The sequence below is a fragment of the Hermetia illucens genome, chromosome 6, assembly GCF_905115235.1.
Source record: "Hermetia illucens chromosome 6, iHerIll2.2.curated.20191125, whole genome shotgun sequence".
NCBI lineage: Eukaryota > Metazoa > Arthropoda > Insecta > Diptera > Stratiomyidae > Hermetia > Hermetia illucens.
In genome coordinates, this window is record NC_051854.1 from 13,494,798 (window position 1) to 13,515,617 (window position 20,820).

The 20,820-nt window shown below is 40.9% G+C and overlaps 1 protein-coding gene across 6 annotated transcripts in view; it reads left to right on the forward strand.

The window, feature by feature from the left end:
• LOC119659375 (GATA-binding factor C) overlaps nt 1–18,679 on the forward strand; it is a 213,387-nt gene extending 194,708 nt beyond the window's left edge. For all 6 annotated transcript variants that reach the window (XM_038067431.1, XM_038067435.1, XM_038067436.1 and 3 more), the window contains exons 7-9: nt 10,184–10,385; nt 10,655–10,842; nt 16,440–18,679. In XM_038067431.1, coding sequence (XP_037923359.1) covers nt 10,184–10,385; nt 10,655–10,842; nt 16,440–16,466 — 417 coding nt within the window. In that variant the 3' untranslated portion in view covers nt 16,467–18,679. The remainder of the gene's footprint in view (nt 1–10,183; nt 10,386–10,654; nt 10,843–16,439) is intronic.
• Nucleotides 18,680–20,820: the final 2,141 nt, after the last annotated feature.

A 20,820-nucleotide genomic window follows, 5' to 3' on the forward strand; every position in this document is an offset into this window, starting at 1 on the left:
GTGTGCATTAGCCGCGGCCCCTAGTCGACTCCGATCTGCAGTAACGACAGTTACAATTGCAACAATCATGTCCCAGCCCATCATCCCATCAACCATTAAAAGCCATTGTTATTTCGAGTTTTGCCGTTCTTGCTACTTTTCAATGTTCCATCTGAATTACTTCTCTGCACTCTACCGGAGTGGATGCATACGCTCGTAGGTAGGCACAATAAGATATTTTCTCTATTACTTCAAAGCGACCGGGCCGTTCAAAAAATAGGCGGCCATCAGGTCGTTTTGGTTATTGTTACACCGAGCTCTCTACCTATACCTGGGAGAAAGAGCAGATCGGGTCCTAGTTGCGAACCCACTGCCAACCCTGCCGTTGCCGCTCAGCTACAACGCTATTTACATTTCACATCCGATGTATCACTTACAATTGTAAATTGTTGAGTAATTGATACTTTAAGAGGTTTTGCTGTTGTTCCGCTTTTAAGTCGGTTACCGAAAGGCCAATCTTACATAATGGGACGAGAGAGCGAGATCAAGTGGGGTTTTAAGAGGTTTAAATCTGGGTATCGCTTTCTTGAAGTTCTTTTTCATAGGTATTTACGTATTTTGTATTGTTGTTACTTTGAGTTAGTTTTGTTTTTTTTTTTTATTTTCATCCCGGTGAAACGGGAACGAAACAGTTCTTTTCTGAAATTTCCATTTGAAAGTGAAGAGGCTTCTTTGAGCTACGAATGACTGATTTTTTCACAGCTTCAGCTCAGCGAATGAGAATCTTTGAAGACGGACAAATTTGTATGCAGTTAAATGGAATTCATGAATTCATTTATTCGACACCGCATAATTCATTAGTTATGCTTCTACACTGTTGAGTTTATAGCGAAAACTCAAAGGCCTCAGTCAATATTGCAGTAAATTTAGCTCTAAAATGCGGATTTATGTTTTGCGAGAGAAAGTCTTTTCCATCTTTTTTTTTGATCAGATTTACTTCTCCTTCTCATGCTTTCGATGAACCAAGGCTATTGGAATATGACCCATTACGATTTTTTGAGCTTCTATGATCTCTACCAAAAAATTTCTCCAACAACATAAGCCCTTTCTTAGCCCCTTTTCGGATTAAATTTTTTTCTCCTTCTTTAAAGAGACCAAGAAAAGTAAGTCTGGGAGTGCAATGTCAAAATGGGTGAATGGTCCTAAGCTTCCCAGCCAATATTTACTGCTTTTTCCGGGGTCCATAAAAATATCTTTGGGCAGACATTGTGGTGATGCTGATGGCAGATAACACTGAGATTTCGTCAATTTTAGTAATTAGTTGCATAGACGTCTTTGCCCATCCCCTGATAAAAATACAAACCAATGGTTCAAAACATTTTCTCACTATCATTAACCGATTTTTTTTCTAAAATTGGTGAATGGTGGAGTTCACATTTCCTATCGAAATGGTTTGAAAGGCTCCAACATTTTGATTTTACGTCCAACTTGACGTCAAGACGTTATAAAGAGGACGGAAATCCATCAGGCGAATGCCCCGCACTAAAACGGAACCCGCTGAAGTAAAAGTTTATGAGCGGATGTTTGAACCCCTCCCCCCGCCAATATTACTAGTAAAAACCCCCCACCACCATCTAGACCCCTATCGTGTCGAGTGTACGGTGACCCCATTGAAAAATCCAATAGCAAATGTTCATCTGCTCGTACGTCAACCGCAAATCCCACGGGTCCAATTTCAGTTGCCGGGCCACATAGAGAACCCAGAATTTGCCACTTACACAGTATACTCACGGTTTTCCGTGGGCGCACCCACTAAAAACCACCCCCGATCATTCCAGTCTCAACCCTGAGTTGGGGTTGTACTTCGCGAGGTGGGTTTGCCTTGAAGTACCCTTCTGCTCCTTTCGAGTTTCCTCCTTTAGCAACCCCTGCTGTATTTTTACGATTGCGGAGGAAACCACGACCTTAGTATCTCCGCAACTAAGTTCTCCGTGTCCACACTCCTATCCAAGATTTGATTCTGATTCCTCCTCCCCAGACTTGTCGTAACTCGTCCATTCTGCGTTGCCGAAACTATTCGTTTCTGGCTTTGCCGTATTCCTGCGTTCTGTGTGTCTCTCCATACGTCTTGCATGGTAGAACACATCATGCCACCATTAGTACTGCCTCATCTAATAAGGCTCTAAAAGCACCGCAAACCCTCAAAGCCATCAGGTGGTAAACTGAATTCACCTGCTTCCGGGTCTGAGAGTCTCTAAGCGCCTGTGTCCACTCAGGTGATGAGTGAAACAGGATGGATCGCACTACTCCGGCTAGAAGCAACCTACGATAGTGTTTGCCCGCCAGTACTTGGCAATATTTTCAGAAGTGCCGCGTCTAAAGCTCAGTTTGGTGTCAATTATCACCTCCAGGTATTTCATAGCTGGCTTTGACACGACCATGTATCCACCGACTTCCACTTCCACAGTGTTCTTTTCCCTACGGTTCGTTATTAAGACCGTTTCCGTTTTCGCGTTTGCCAAAGTCAGCCCGGCTCTTTCTAGCCAGAACATTATCGCTATCACTATTTCCGTCGCGTAGACCATGACATTTTCTGGGTGCTTTGCGGTAATAGCAACAGCTAGATTGTCTGCAAAGCCCCTCTGTCACAGGAAAAGTAAGCACCCCACAACAAGGGACCCAGTATCGATCCCTGTGATACCCCCCGCTGTGACAATATACTCTTTGATGCCTTCATCCGTCCCGTGTCACATCAATTTCCTTCCAGATCCGCTAAATACCTGACATCACTTATTTCATCCAATGAGCTTTTGATCTCCAGTTGGCCGATTTGAATGGGTTTTTAGCATCCAATGCCAACATGGGACAGCACTTCATGACCATGCTCGTTGGATCCAACATAGAGTGGGCACGCCGAAAACGAAAATAGTTCCCCAACACGTTATTGATGTTTTCGAGGACGGGTAGGAGTCTGTTGTAGATGGCTCTCTCTCTATTGTATCCACCAGGCAAATCGAGCTATATGTTGCTCGATCTCCAGGTGGCTTGTTATGTATGGGAAGCAGTTTTGCGAAAAGGTCGACACCATTCATCTAACCACTTTAGTTATGTTGAAAATGTTTGTCAACACTCTGGTTAACACAACGCAGCGTTCCACCGTAATTCGATAATTCCGTGCTAACCTTTTATTTCAAAGTTTTCAGTCATTCAGGTTACGATACTTAGTGGAGAAGTGTTACCTGATGATACCACAAAGAGGTACTCTCTCGGCTGCTTAGTCTCGTTATGGGTTGACTTGGGGGGTAGACTCACTGACCAATTATTCCAGCTGAGAAAATACGGCTGATAACTATGATTACATATCTGCACCATTTTTTACAACGTCCATTATCTACGTGGATCACTGAATGTCCACATGACTTTTTCCGTCTTACTATTTTTTTCCTATTTCATGTTCAATGGGACTATGTTTCAACTCATAAACTAAGCCTATAGGTGAAATATAAATGCGAACAAAAGCATCCACAATTCCAACCAGGATTTGAACGAAAGGTACAGGAAGGATTTAACGCTGTCTATGTGCCCTACACCAGTAAGTTCAGTACCATCAACTCTCTTTAGTTCTTTGATGACCCCTTTTTTTTCATCGGTGCAGATAGCAAGTGTCACACCGAGAATCTTGATTTTATTGGTATTAATCTTCACTCATAATGCCTCCTTGTCCTAACACAGAACAATATTCATAACTCATTGAAACATTACATGGTTTATTTCACAAGGGTGCTTAGAAAAGGCTTTCTATACTAAGACTCGACAAAGTCCCCTGGTTGCAATTTAGTGTCCTTTAACAAATCGCGGGTATGTAATTCAGTGGAAAGTGCAGAAAAGATTGCGTAGAGCCTATGGTGGTTTTAAGGGTATCCCTTGTTTGTTGACTTAAGGAGGACCAGGCATAAATTTTATTTGGACATAACGTGCAGGTTTTTGTACTCTGCCCATTCTGAATATTTTTGAACGACAAGATAACATTGGACCGCAGTCGGACGAGAGTCCTCAGGATACTTTTCTGTAAGGCCCCTCCAGGAAATCGACCAGTTCATTTTCTTACCCTTATCTTATTTAGCGCTATTAAAATCCCATGACCCATGGCAGACTCTTAGTGCACTTTTGGTCACAAAATTCTTCCCAACCTACATAGGACGCGTTAATCATAGAACCCAAAAAAAAGTATGTTTATCTTCAATGCAAAATGAGAGCCTCATTCCCATACTCCAAGAAAACTTCCACAAAACTGGGAGCTGTAGGAATAACTTAATGGAATCTATACAAATACAAAACTGGAAGCTCGAATCGCTATTAAAAGTGAACTACATGAACAATATAATGAAATTTTCATATGGCTACGGAGACCTAGATGCGCTCCTACTGATTAGTTTTAAAGCCCATTATCAAGACCTCTTACCGACGCAACACTTTGTTTATCAGGTACACAAGAAAACTTAACATCTGCTGAAATCTGAAAGTTCCATTCAAAAACGATTAGCTCCTTACTCATCGTTATCACTGGAAAACCAATCTTAAAATAGTTTGCACCTCTGCTTCGCAAAAAACCTTCTGAAAAACTGTTTTACGAGTGAGGGAAAGCAAGGCGTTTATTTGATTGAAATTTCTCTCCCCTCTTACCTTCTTGGCCTCATTTTGTTGGAACTAACTTGGTTAGAGGAATTCCGCACAATAACAGGCTCCTAGGGAATAGCACGTTTCACTTTAGGCCTGAAAATTGGAAGGGAATTTTTAAAGGTATCCGTTCTTCTCTAGTAACCGCAGCAGGCTGGTCCATAGAGATATTAATAGAACTTCTAGCGGCCAACGTTGCTCAGCTTGCTAAACTTCCTCCGTCCAATGAAGGGAAGTGCTTGCGGTTGGCTTCCTTTTCGTCGAGGTAAATCTGTAAAGTGCTCAGTGCTACGATAGCAGTGGTAGGGTCTCTCTGATTGCCTTCCAACTTCACTCAACCTATCCCTTCGCGGCGGGAAGATAGCTTCCAGTAAGCCTATGATTTTTGACACCAACTTTCTTCGGCAACTTCTAGAATTCAACAGCGATGAACTGCGTCGTGCCGTCGGTGACGTAAATGATTGGAAATAAATAAATATCTGGTCGAAAACTGCAAATTTTAGAATATATCACGTTAGGAATTTTTTCCTTTATCGAGAGCTACTCCTCCAGAAATGTGCTCTGCCCGTTTAGCAAGCTGATTCATCTGTCGAAGAATGAGGTAGTCGAATTTATTGTATCCTTTTTCCGCCCTTTACTGCACTTGCTACCATTGGTACCTACCAATGGGTAGCAGTTAATGTTAGCATTATCTTTCATTTGTTTGAAGATGATGTTAAAGCTGAAAACCCCAAAGTACATAGGTCATAAACAATATATAGGGAACTAGCAGCAACTTCTCTGGGCGCAGGACTTCTAACATCTTGCAGATCGAATCACATCAAAATCAGGATAATTTTATTCATTTCACCGGTTCCGGTGTCTGCTTTCTACAGACTTCGACTACGATCAGCTTGCCGAAAACGGATATAAGAGTTTCCTCGATCAAAAAAGTCTTGAAAGTTTTCAGCCGTAAGCAATACGTTGTTGAAGAGGCTCCGAAGCTCAGAAATCCAAGTGAATAGGGGCTCTGTTGATTGCAGATATGAACTGATACTAGAAAGGACTTCGGTGAACGATAAGGACTTGAATAAAAACTTTATGCGTTTATGGACTCCTGCGATGCTACGCCGTCGAACTACCAACTAAACACCTGCTCATCGTCAGAGAGCTAGCCTGGAACTGTTTGTCACATTACTTCAGATAAGCCCCCGAGCTCTCGCGCCTCGCGAAGCCTTGAAATCAGACAATTGATTACACCGGCGAGAAATGAGAGGAGGAAGAGCACTGTAATTTCAGTGAACCCTCTGCCATCCGACCCCTACACAAGTCGAGTTCTACCTTCTTCGAAACAAGAAGAACCCGAACGTTATGCGCAAGATGGCTCTACTTCTCAGCGCTCCTCAGCATCTCCTCGACAATATTGTTGTGAGGCCTGAAATATCGAGACTTTTTTTGAACATTCCTCCTCCCCACAGCTCCGATGGAGTTCTTTCACTTTCTGCACCTGATTGAGTGTTGGCAGTTGCTTTTAGGGAGTTTCCTTCGGTATCTTTGTGTGACTACTTCGATAGTGTCATATCGCCGTTGAATTGCGTATGGCGATCGCATGAGTTCAACTTCAGGTCTTCAGCTCCGATGCCTGGAAGAACTCCTCACCTCTTGGCAGTTATGGTTGTCTATTCAAACATACCAAAAGGAGTTACCAACGATACAGCCATCTTCAAGTAAAGGAGAGAATCCACCTGTTATAGGAGCAACAAGGATACTGCACAATTTTCTTCTGCAAACTCACCAAGTAACAACCAACTCATTTCAATTTGTCTTCAACGAAAAGACCGACAAGAAAACTTCACCTGTTGTTGATTAGCAAGGGTTTCCAACTCAAATATGATAACGCGTCCTCACGAATAAAGTGGAATCCTAACGAAAGATATACCTGTGTACACCTGAATATATAGTATTTTTGGTGCGTAATTGTGGCACCGCCATTTTTTCCAGAAATTTACAATTTACGAATCCTAGATTGTAAAGCTATCATTTTTTGAGGACAACCACAATTAAGTTCAATTTTTTCTAATTTCTTTAGGCAGGCTATACAAGTATTCCTAACTCGGCCTATCATATGCTAAAAATTTTGAAGCTGTAAATATTTGAATTTGGCTGCCATTTCGTGGTGCTCGAAGTCATCATATTAAACCCGCCTCGTAAGCCTCAAGGCGATGCTGAAATTCATTCTATATATTTGCCCTTCAATCATCTGTTCGCCTTCGCCTTAAACTGGTAAAGGTCACACTTTCCTCCCTTCTGAATCATTCTTATGACTTTGGGGGTGGATTGGCTTACTCAATCACTGCCAATGATCGGGTCAATGCTTTTTAAGGTTTTGTGTAAACACAAAACCTTATTAAAATCGGTTTACTGTCTGTCTGTCTGTCCGTCACACGCATTTTTCTCGGAGACGATTGCAGCGATTGACACCAAATTTGGTGGAAACCTGGGAACTGTGAACGCTCACGCATACAGTGAATTACATCCTTTAATGACGAATTTAAGGGGGGGTCCCCATATATGCAAAAGGGGGGTGTACATTTTTTTTCCATCAAATATAGTCATGTGGGGTGTCAAACTAAAGGTCTCGGTTAGTACTTTTCGAAGACGGTCTTAGTTTTGACATTTGTTGAAAAGGTGGGGAGGGCGGGGGGTTGAAAGTGATCATTCCTTTACGGGGGCCATTCTCAGAAACTACCAAACCGAAAAATCTGAAAAAAATCAAGAGGCTGCCACTATATGGTGCCTGGGCTCCGAAATACCTTCCACACTGATACCTGTACAAATAAAGTTAATAATAGTATATTACCATAATTTTTATTAATTCGCTGCAAAACCCCCCTTAAGTTCATGCTAGGACCACGAAATTTCGCAACAATATAGGATATAACATAGAGCATGATCTTACCAAGTTTGGTGGAAATCGCACTATTACTAACAAAGTTATAATACGTCAAAGTTGTCGCTTCTTTGCAAATTCAGGACTATGAATGTCAATATCATCCGAAAGTGGATATTCTCACATAATATATGCATATATTACGTGCTACGTAGTAAGAAATACACAAAACCTTTCGTATCTGAAGCGTCCAGCTTCCGGTTTTCCGACTTGTTAGTTTTAATGGGAGTATTGATCGAATACTATCTCCTATTCTCCCTTCTACTTCTACGCCAGTCTTGCCTCTAAATCACTATCCTTAAGGAATTAAAATCATTCGCATTTACAGCCGCAAGGTTAGATTGACTGTTCTGTAGTTTGAAGTGAAGATCCCCGTAAGATTTCATAATGTGACTTTGGAAAGAAGTCGCCCTCGATAGACCGCACTGCACTTCCTTAATCAAATTCTATCACATCCAAGTTTTTGATGAAAGACTTTCGAAGCGTCAACCCCTATTCAAGATACAATCTAGGCTGCAAAACTTTAAATTAAGGATATACTATAAAGTCAAAATAAACATAAAAATAAATCCCCATTTTCACCTTAAAATAGCATTTTTTGCAGCATACCATAAAACTGATTCTCTCTCTGATATTCAAGAACGCATGTAGATCGACATCAATGTCACGAGTGTCACACTATCCTGTGCTCCCCTGTATCCCAGAAATCCAGACCATGGCATCCCATCAGTACGGTGCATAAGTGCAGTGCTCAGGGGCTAATTAAAATCGCCATCTAAAGCATACGCGCGATAAATTCAAAATATCGTCGATTGCAATTAAATTCGTCTTTTCACTTTGGTGCCATCATCGTCATCAGCATCGGCCTGAGTACCAGCAACAGTACCACCAGCAGCAGCAGGAGTCAGCCCAAGTAGCAGCTAGCCAACATCATCAAGTGCAATTTGTGTAATGCTCCCATCGTGGAGCGATGCCCCACTATCATTTCGAACAATCAGCACGCATTCTATATGTGGCTCGAATCAATGGAGGAAATGGTTGAATCCCACCAACTAGTAACTGTAGTGCTCTGGACACAGATGATGACGATGATGATGATGATGGTGGATTTGATACCATCCTCTAGTTTCCATACTATGATTTTAGACTCTTCCATATCAGGGAGATGTTGATGAGGTAGCGAGCAAAGTTTTGTGTGAAATTGGGTCCCTTATTTGAACACTCTTGTTCCAAGTTCTAATCATTCCCAAAATAATTAGTGATTCCGCTCAGGTATTGTTGGGATATGTGTACACTTTCTCGTGCCAGTTTTCAGCCCCCTTTGGGAGGGATTATTTTCAAATTTGTCTGGATTTCGTGGTGTGTACAGGATCGATAACTATTCAGATCGCTCTGTTCTACTTTGCCCAGCATAAATGTCCCACCTAGTGCCTAAAGCCTATCCGTCCGCATCAATTTATTGGTAGCAAATGTCCTCCGAATGGGGTATCCAATCAATTCGCATATGATACCACGACGCAATCATCTCTAATGCACGGGCATCGCCTTATTCGCAGCTCCACCGTCCACAATGTATCTCTCGCGGGCGCGATACCATACGGAATCTATTTCTATTTGAGGTTTGGACAATTGCCGATCTGATTGCACCTTCCCAACTCGAGTAGTTTTCCCATCGTACAAGATTAGCACGACATTCGACATTTACGCTCCCAGCCCCAAGCCAGCATCCAGCAGCCGTACCCAATATATACTCGGCCCGGCAACAACACCGACGAGAACAAAATGCATTTTCATAGCTCATAGGTAAACCTGTCAACAGCAACTGCAGCCTGAGTAGTTGAAGCAATTGCAACAATTACACTATATAGGACTCAGCCACGTATTGGCATCATCGCGACGTGCTGGGAATCGATGTTATCCCATTAAGAGCTACTTACTTGTGATCCCCAACACTTAACTGCTGCTTTTGTAAAAGTTAAACCAATTTTATTGGCTCGTAAATGACACTCTGGCATAATTAAACGAGATAAAATTACATGTAGGTGTTTTTAAAATTGAGGCTTATATGGAAGGAGCGATATCCAATCAGAACCGTTGTGATCCGTATCGCGTGTTGAGAGGTACGAGTGAATAATTGCATGTGATATGATTCCTCAACGGCTCCATTTCGGTAAGAGATTGTGATTGGACTTTGTCCTGATTGTATATATTATCGGCTCGGGGGAAACTTAATCTCCCAGCGCTCCTCCAGTTCACGCTGTCTCAAAGCTCCGGCCTTCGTTTTTGCTGTCTTATCTAAAGAAACCTAAGCCTTAACCAACTCCAACGAAGTCGGATTTTTCAATTTGGCATCCCATATTTGTCCAAACAACACATACGAGTGTATCCCAACCGATCGAACTCAGCCCCTTTCACTGCTAAGAAAACTATTTCAAAAAACTTCCAATTTGTAACCCAACATCCTTTCTCTGATTCGTCTACAATCTTAGATTCAAAATTACATCGCCATGAGCGAATATCTGATCTAAAATCATATTATCTGCATATGTACATATCCATGTATAATTCATTGAATTTTTCTCTTTCTTCTATTTCCAGGTAAATCGTCCATTAACAATGAAAAAGGAGGGGATCCAGACAAGAAATCGTAAGCTCTCGTCGAAATCGAAAAAGAAAAAAGGACTTGGAGGCGCATGTCTTCCTATCGGAAGCCATCTTGGCGTAGGAGTTGGTATGAGTGATTTAATGAAACCATTAGATCCTTCAAAGACATTCGGTGGAGGATTCTCAGCATCAATGGGTATGTATGAAATTTTCTTTGCCAGTAATCGATTCCCTAGATCCTTCGCCAAGAAATATTCCTTTTATATATTTTTTACGCTAACCGAACACAAGAGTATATGATCCCCAAGATTTTTATATAGTTATTGACTACGCTTCCTGACTACTCCTGCCATATATGTTCTAATGATACGTTTTATTTTTTTTCTCTTCTTCTCGGTGTTTCCCGTTCCTTGACGTTTGGTCCTTTCCAACTGTGTTTGGAAAACGCCTGCCACCCTTCAACAGGTCAACATGGACATCTTTCCAGTGGACTGCATCCAGCTCATGCGCATATGCACGGCGGGTGGTATACAAGTGGAATGGGAGCGTTGAGCGCTTCCAGTGGATTACAGGGTGGTTTCTCGACAGCCGGCTCATTAGGTGGAGGTGTAGTGCCTCATTCACAATCGTATCACTTAGGACTAGGATCAATGGTAAGTTTCGGTTTACTTAGTAGTTTCCATGCAATATGAGTTTCCTGTTATTGAAGTTTAGCCTTGATGACTGCTAAATGGGTATCCGTATCAATTTCTTATGGGACTTTCTTAAAGTTGAACATAAAATTGAATGGCATCATATCCTTTTCTGGTTATGGATGTCATTTGGAACTGAACACTATATACTTGCAACCATAAAAAGTTTGTATGACTGTAATATCGTCGAAATACTTTTTATACTTCAAAACTTTATTCTAAAATAATATAACGCTGACAGAATCCATAAGGGTTCAAACTATAATCCAGAAAAGATACCACTCCTTAAATCTAATGAGTGTGATTGAAGAAAGTTTCCAATTCCCTGAAGGTCTGGTCAGGTAATGGTCCCTGCAAATCTTCATTTGCCAGAGATCAGTTGAACACAATAAGGAGTCCTAGAAAAATGTAAGGCATAAAGCCAGGAACTGCCGTGATATGATGGATAGAGTTAACACCTGAGATACTAAGCTAGGCTTGGTTCCTGTGATGGGGATGGGCCAGGATGCAGGGTCCACTTTTGGATTCTCACGCTCGATACAACTGTAATGAACTATAGGACTGCAGCTCACTCATGTCTACTTATCTAGCCCGTGTGGAAGCAGTTCAGTTTGGTGAAGGATTCAATAGAAAAATGCAGGTGATACCTGGAATTGTCAAGTTCATAGTGGCCACCTGTGCCGGTAAGTGTATCTGGCAACGAATAATTAAGAACGTCGAATTTTCGTATGGAGCTTTATGTTGTTCTCCACAAGATGGTCCATTTTAACAAACTAAAATTTTTTTAAAAAACTGAAAACTATTAAGGGTTTTGAGGACTGGAGCCACTTCGACTTTTTTCCCGTTCACAACCGTCAAAAGTCTGCCCCGGATGCAGTGATGAAGCATTCAAATAACCACCTAGCACATCAAGCCACCGTTATTTTGTCCGGTTTTCTGGCCGCTCACCATCGATGTTCAGACAAATCTTGGCAAGTGAATTCTCATTAGCGTAAATTATGAGGCCATATTGGCATCGAAAACGCTCCTCTAGTAATTTTTTCACGATTGGTGCAACCCCATATCGATTGCCGATATCCTGATTTAGCATGTGATCATAGTATTACGCCACTGGTCCATTTTCATCTCCATTACCGCGAGGCGCCATTCATTGTCTTTTATTGTCATCCAACACTCAGAACCAGGACGGCAAGGCGACCCACACTGTAGTAAATTTTGGATCAGAGACGTTCGTTGATACGTCGACCAGAAATAACTCCAATTCTACAACGCCACGTTGTCTGGGTATCGCTAATGCGAGAAGCAATTTCCTAACGCAGCTCTCCATTGACTGATAGCATTGATTTGAGATAGTGAAATTGCTCAGTTCTAGATGGGTCACTTCCAATGGCACTGAAAGTGCCTGTTTCATTAGGGTTGGTCGTCAAAAATTCTGTTTTATTCAGATTGTATTTGAGACTGTGTTGTATGAGGTGATCACCCCACTTTTAAACAAGTTCTGCGAGATCAGCATTGTTATGAGCCGCTAGGAAAACATCATCTGCATGAAGCAGTCTGACAGTGCTTCTAATGGACCGCAATTAGTATTTGCCATCTAGCCTAGAATGGTAAGCGGAGGTTCTCCTCGTTCAGGAAACATCGTCGCAATCTGTGGTATACTAAAACCCTTAAATTTAATCCTAATAATATCCTGTAGCGAGGTAATCGTACTTTGTGTGCCCCTTGAAACCCTATTCTCCGAACCCATTCTTTTTTATCGCAGGACGCAGGACAGATTGTTTGTCATTTATTCAATGGTTTTAAAGCACTTGCCAATATATTAGTGTAGGCTATTGAATTGATAGCTGTGGTCTTTGCCAGGAAAATTGGTTTAAATCCATAGTTATTTCGAATACTTCGTCTTTGACAAACGCGGCTAGACTGGGATCGTTTAGGTGACTTCACAGCCTTAGGCTTTCTGAGCATCTTTATTGAGATTATCAGCTTCGATTGATCTAGTCTCCAGAGGCCAGTTGAGCGATTCTCTTGGTGTTCTTCTCTACTTCGTAATTTCCGAGAAAATTTTTTCCAATTCTTAAATATACTTAAAGGACCAATTTATTCGATAAGTTCTCCAGTGGCATTAATAATAATCTGGGTTGCTTCCTTACACATTACGAAATTTATGTGCTTATGATCCAAGCCTATGACAGCATTTGACAACTGCTTTTCTCTGAACAAGGATTTCCACGGGAAGCTAGTTAAGATCGATAGCTTTCATTGGCCAACTTGAGAATCGCGTGCCAATTCTTAAGTTATTCCAACACATATGTTGAACGTTTACTTCGCTTACTCCTATTATCTCCATATTTTTGTTCTTGCTGTATTCGACGGCTCTATTGGATGTTGCAGTGAAGAGAACTCGCTAGAATTTCCGAATTTGAAATGGTTCCTTTCATTCCGCGAGCAACGAAGTTTTCTAGGCCAATAGGCAGTTCAACTTTCACTCCCACCTGGTATCCCGCCGAAAGTTCCTCATATTAACCCTTCGACTACTCAGTTTTCCACGTCTATCTGCTCTATTCTGTTGCCATACGGCCAAAATGCTACCGCTAATGCAACGATCCCTCCAAAGTCATGTCTATCAACTGGCTTTCTTCCTAGAGACGAAACTTTCGAAGAGCGGCCTTAGCAGTACGCAAAACCGTACACCAACAATTAACATTTTCAATATCCGGTCGATGCCTACCATTACAAAATACATCTGCCATTTTTGCGAACAACCCCCAGATAGCTCTTATTATGCTTCTTCTGACGATGTTCTCAACTACATCAAAAACAAGACTAGCCCTGTTGCCTGTTTCATTTGCGAAATCGATGAATGATGACATCTCGGTCATGTATTTCTCTCCTCCATGACTTCATCGGCGTCACCCGACCTTCATTTGGAACGGAGGGAATTTCCAACAAACCTCACCAAAGGAACAAACTACGAGCGAGTTTCCGGACCTGATAACCTATCTCACCGATCTAGTTTCTCATTACTATATTATTTGCATTTCTTGAACCTCCCTGAATGTCAAGACTTTGAGTTTTAAGCTCCCCAAAAAAGATACTTCGTCTTTCGCTGTGGCAAAGCCCATGCTGTATTGCTATGACAATTTGTGGAGACGTTCTGATCGGTGATAAGTTTCTATTCCGGGCCGAACCTTTTTACTCTTTCACTTCACCTAGACCACCCTCTTCTTCAAAATTCAACCATTGTATGTGGTGGTATACACCTACCAACCTCATCATCACCTCATTTGAAGGCAAATACTTCACAAAAATTACTTGATTTCGAGAACTATCTAGTGACATCAAACCATCTTTGAATAATTATCTTAATTAAATATTTACCGCACTTTTTTATAATTTATATGTCCTTACTAATGGTCAATACTACGAATATCGGCAGACGTCACCCATTAACCTTCGTGTGCATTGCCTTTTCCAATCCCTTCATGCTCCGTCTTACGTTGCCCCTGGCGCCCATCATCCTGCTCTCGAGTTCGATGCTCAGATATCCCGACTTCACTCTCCTGTCGCGCGCAAACCTAGCAAGTTCAACTTCCGTAAGGCGAACTTCGAAGGTCAGAACTCAGCCCTGGCGTCAATCAACTGGGTCCCGCTCCTCTCCCCATTTACATGTGGTCAAGCACTCAACACCTTCTACATCATTTTACCTGATCTTCTTCCTTGTTACGTTCCCTCCTCTCCTAAGTGCTTACGCTCTTAACCCGTCTGGTTCACTACTGAAGTTCGCAAAAAACTATGTCAAAAATAGACTGCGACTGTCTTCTTGAAACGATGCTGAGTTAGTTTTTTTTTTCAAATTTCTACGTTCCTCGGTCAAATCTTTAATCCATAAGTCCAGAAACGAATATTTGGCCAGTATTGAAAACTCACTAAAGCGCGGAAACCTGAAAACTTTCTGGTCCCACATTCGCAACTTCCGCTGCCCTGCCCAGTTATCCCCTCCGTCCATTAAATTCTCTGGTTTCTCAGCTAACTCCCTCCAGCTATCTTGTGACTTACTCTGCCGCTACTTTTCGTCAGTCGATGTCCCCCCCCCCTCCTCCGAATCCCTCCCGATAGTGGATATAACCTGCCCCGCCTCGCCTACCATTCCCCTTCTTATCCCTTTCCTTGTCGAGTACCTCATTGGCAAATTTGATGCCAATGTCGGACCTGGCTACGATGGTCTTCCAAACCTCTTTTTGCTCAAAACTGGTAAGTCCATCTCCCTTCCCCTATCTCTTATTTTCAACAAAAGCATCGAAGAGAATCATTTTCCCAGCTTGTGGAAAGAGGCTCTCATCATCCTAATACACAAAAGTCGCGATCGTACGCTTGCCGAGAATTACCGTCCCAATTTCTCTCCTCTCCTCCTGTTCCAAAATCCTAGAAAGATGTGTCAGCGACTGGTTGTCCGCCCACTTTGACCAGCACACAGTGAAAGAGCAACAAGGCTTCGTTAAATGTAGGTCCACTGCCTCCAACCTTCTTGACTTTACCAACTTTGTCGCCAAATTAAAATTGATACCATTTACACTGACTTCGCTAAAGCTTTCGACACAGTAAATCACAAGATACTTCTATCGAAACTCTCGACTCCAAACGTTCCCATACCACTCGTTTTATGGCATGCCTCTTACCTTTCCAACCGATCCTGCCGCGTCTCTTTTGACGGTTGTACTTTCCGCTTCTTCTACCCCCCCCTCTGGCGCCCCACAGGGATCTATTCTGGGTCCTTTGTTATTTTTATTTTATATTAACGACCTTCTCTCCCCCCCTCCCCCTAACTTGTCCGTGTTTGCTCTATGCAGACAACCTTAAGCTGTTCTTCGCCATATCGTCGCCTATGAACTGTATTTCCCTTCAATCTAACCTGGACACTCTGGTTCGTTGGTGCTCGACTAATGGTTTAGCGCTAAACGTCAGAAAGTGTCACTCTGTTTGGTATTCCCTAAAATCCTCACCCACTTCTTTCTCCTATTCTGTTAACGGGCATTCCTTACCGTGCTTAAAATCCACTCAAGACCTCTTCTTTAAGAAAAGCTTCCCTCGTGTAAACTACCCCTCCCCCCTCCGCTTTCTGAACCTTCCCTTCCTACAACAGCGTAGATCCTATCAGGATTTATGCACATTTTTTAAAATATCCTCGTGTCTGATGGACTGCTCCGCCGCTGACGACATCACCTGCCGTCCTGCGTCTTGTAACCCACGTAGCGCAGACATTTTCAACATGCCCTTCGCAGGGCTCGAAGTTTACTTTCATTCCCGGATACCTAAACTTTACTGAAATTACAACGCAGAACAGCTTGGTCCTTTTAATTTCTCTAATTTAAGTAGTTTTAAACGAGGAGAGAGCTCCTCCTCCTGAGGACAATAAGTAATTGGAGTTTACTCTGTTTGTTGTCCGTTAAATTATTAAATAAATAAATAAATAATTATTTTATTTGATTTTACATTATATCCAATCTTCACCATTCACCAAATAATAGAAAATAATGAAATCTATTTCTTCTTCATTACAGGGAACATGGCGGCCTGACTATACGTGATGGAACACCAACAATCTAAATGCTAATTTATTTAATTAACAAGAATTCTAGAAAATAAAATAAGGGCTTGCTAAGCCCCTCGGATCGCATCCTTCCCCAACTAGTACACCCTTTAAACTAACCTTCATCAACAAGAAAATTGACAGCCGCAAATCAAGGGGAATCCTACGACGACTATAAGGACATGTAGCACCACTTCCCCCTGAAGTCGACAAGTACAAATATGGAGCTGAAAAATATTTTAACGAAATCCTGGAAAGTCCATAGTTCTGAAGGTATCCTTAATAATTCCATGGGATAATTTTCAGCACTAACAAATCCCCGTCGGGAATATTGCCTAACTACGAGCCTACCCAGAACATTCAATCACGATCAAGTTCTTGTCACCAAGACCCCCATCAAGGAGTTACCGAGAACGATGTGATAACTCAACAAAAAACCAGTTGGTCAGAATCAATCGATTAGCTAATCGATGACTAATAAACTATGTTTAGTATCTGAAACAATAACTTGGTAATTCTACACTTAGCAGATCTCAGATGGGATGTTCGATTAACGTAACTGTTCAGAGATATACATAAATTCAGAAACAAGTTTTAGTTGCACAATGGATACTTAGAAAAGAAGAATAGATTAAAATGTTCTGCTTGATTTTTGCTATTTTCTAATTATAGAAAATAAATTGCGGCAAAGCCACATCTTTTGCTTTTTGCATATATTAAAAGCGAACATTGTTTATGTTTAATGTCGTGCAACACGGTCATGCTGCAAAGTCAAGGTGAGTGGCCCAAGCGAGCTGAGACCAAAAAAAGGAGGAACAGCTTCGTATTCATATTTATTTGCTTTTAAAAGTGAATTTGCCTATGTGAAAATGAAAACGATGGAACTCTATCTATTCGGAACGTGATTGTCGCTTTTAATTCAGAGAAAGGAGAAGAATCCATTCAGAATAATAATCAGATCCGTCCAACTGTTTTATTGAGTAATTAGTCAATCATGCATTCATTCACTATCATTTTACGCGTTTAATTCAACGTTTTGACGTAAATGGTTAGATACTTTTTAATTCAAGATATAATGAGCCACCCACGGCTTCCTATCTTTTCTCGAAAAGCAGCAAAAGTAGTGTCAAATGTGTATAAAGATTGATCACAGTTTCTCGCCATATGTAACTTAATAATTTTTTTAAAGAAAAGCTGATAATGAAATTAGATATATAATTTCAGTAGAAGAGAATCCTTCGATATATGTCCCAAAAGTAGCCACCACCATAGTCAGTATCTGTTTAAACGTGACACAATCCATGCGCCACAAAAACGACCCCTGTACATTCTTCAAGAGCTCAACCAGGAAAGCCTTAAAATTAGACCCTCAAGAATCGTGTCTATGTTGCATTTAATAGCAAGTTTTGCTCATTTGTTTGATTAATTCGAAATCAGATCACACCATCAACTTCGGATTGATCACTGCTTGCAGACATTTTAATAAAATGTAAAGACACAATTTGCCTAAACAAACATGCACTGAATCCCAAGATGTGAAATACGTGCTAATGCTAACCGACAAATTCGTATTTAAAAAAATGCCATAATTGTAAAATAAACTGTATTTTAGTATAAATACTAAAATCAAACTAGCGACAAAGTCCATATTGTCAAAATGGATGCGAAATAAATAAAATTGTATAGTAAAATTGTCAAATAAATAAATTATATTGCGATTGCGGACGCAGTAAATAAGGAACCCTGTAAATAGTCCTATCAACAAACCTCGTGTATATCTTAAACGTAGAGAGTAATCCCGATACAAACAAATAACACACAAGATATATATATATTGTATAAAATGAGTGCGATTGAAGTATTTGTTTTTTATATAAATAATTCTAATAATAATTCAGTGAGTTAGATTTCAAACAGAAAACAGGCAAAACAAAAAGCACTGTGAGTCAAACCTGGACAAAAATACGCAAGCACATCTAAAAACGCCCAGTAGACATTTTTAATTTTTTCAAATTAATTTAGATTATTATTTTCACTCCCCAACAAACAAACGAAAAATACTACAAAGCCTGCCCTTTCCCTTTTTTCTTGTACAAAATATTATAAAACTCGGTGCAGCGCTTTAAATGGTCAAACCATTTTTATCCTATTATCTTTAATTCAATTGATTTGTAGACGAAAAATCAATGCAACAAAACAGTGAAAAAAAAACACTTAACAGAAAAATTAGAAAAAAGTAAAAACTATCATATTAGGTACGAGCGAAAGAGTAACAAACCCACTGTAAATTTATAACATAAAAAGCAAGAAATGTAATATTAAAATAATGAATTTGAACTAAAATAAGATGAAAAGAAAAAAGATAAAAATTGTGCATAATTCTGAAATTAATTTTAAGTAAATTATGATTAAAACCAGGAAAAATAAGGGACAAAATGAGAAAAAGGACGAAAGGTAATTGTCTTTATGTGTTGATATTAGTATTATATTATAAGATAATAATATTATTATTATTATAGAAATAATACAAGAGAAAAATGAAAATAATATTATTATGTAACTATTAATATTGTAAAATTTTTTTGTTGCGTCAATATGATATTGACGTGCGGAAAAAAATAATAAAAAATTATAAAAATGAAAAGTAATATTTGTTGTTTCTACTATCAGGGTGATCGTGTTCTGAAAAGACACAACTGGATTGCAGTCCTTTTCGCCGAATGTATAATATAAAATCACGAAGAATAGGCGCAAGTAGTAGTACCTGCCAATCAATATGTACCGGAATGCAACGGCGCAATTGACTGCGGAGACGAAAGCTGCTCTAGTACTCATCAGTGAACAATACCGGAAAAAGGACCCAGCTTCATGGCACCGGGACAGCACCTGCGATGGAGTTCTGTTCATTTTTCGGCGTCTATCTAGCACCAAATGAGACGATGCCGAGCTTTCGATTCAAGCTTGATGCTGTCCAGGATGCTGTCTTGGACACGAAGGTGCAGAATCCTGGTTGGGGCTGACTTCAATGTCAAATCATTTGTGTGAATTCTCGAAATGGTTTCGAGAGCAGGGCTGATAGTTTTAAATATGGAATCCATACCAACGTTCCGGCGCCTAGGTTGTGAAGGAAGCATTCCCGACATAACCTTTGCATCGGAATCGCTGGTTTCGCTGATGAACGGGTAGCAACTTCTGCAAGACTTTTCGAGAAGCGACCATCAACACATCGCATTCGAAGTGATTGGCACACCCTTTCCACATGCGCCACCCCAGTGCTTTTCCTGTGAAGGTGAACATCGGGAGGTTTCTTGCAACTGTTGAAGTAAGTAAAGCAGCCTGGACACTGTAATAAATTCACACGACAGCCTGCATAGCTTCCATTCGCAGAAGAGCATCGAGACGTGCCTTCTATGTATTAGTGGACAGCAGAAATTGCTTAGTTTCAGAAGGAGTGTCACAAACTCAGCCGCTTGACACAAAGCCTACATGACCGGGAATGTTCCGTGGGAACTCTTCACTTAAGACTGAACAGATGGTCAGAATTGTAGGGGCGTTTTTCTCTGCATATCCTTTATGAATTGTTGACAGCATGTAATGAACTAAAGTGGATTGCGGTGGTCAAACAAAGACGACCTAGAGGGGAGAGCTTCCCCAAAATCTAAAAGAAATTGGCTAAGTTGGCCGTAGAGGTCTACCTGCAAGCTCAATTAAAACAATCTGTCGACACATGCTTGCACACCTCTGTGCTATCCAAGCTCGGGAATGTGGAAGAGTCCTTTGAGCGCTTCGATTTCTCACGTATTATTCTCAAAATTCACGTGTCTATAATTATGCGTGGGCCCGCACCGAATTTTGCAAATAAAAATGCATAAAAAGAAAGAGTATTCTCGTAATCCTAACGAGATAAACCAAAACGCGAGCTAAAACCTGGAAAATAAAAATAAAAAAAAAGACGGTTCGACTGCGAGCGTGGAGCTGTGAATCTCCGGACCCCAGTGTCGCGATCGAGGATTCTATTTCTTCTGCCTCAGATTTTTATTGTGACACGACCTCTGAGGTTCGTTTTCTTCCTTGACATCCCCAGGCCATAATTCTGAAGGATGTCCCAAAATTTTAGGAGTTTTATGGGGCTAAGAATGAGGAGAGACGAAGGAAGTCTCCAAATCAATACAAATTAATTATACTTCATGTTGCACACTCAATTAAAACTTGCAATTACGTCCACGTCCATGAAAAACAACCGGATGTGTAAATCGTAGGAGCTGTTTATTACGTTCATTCCAAAGTGTTTCTTTTCACGATCACAATCCTTCTCCTCTTCCAACAACCCATCGACCCGACTCCCCTGGATC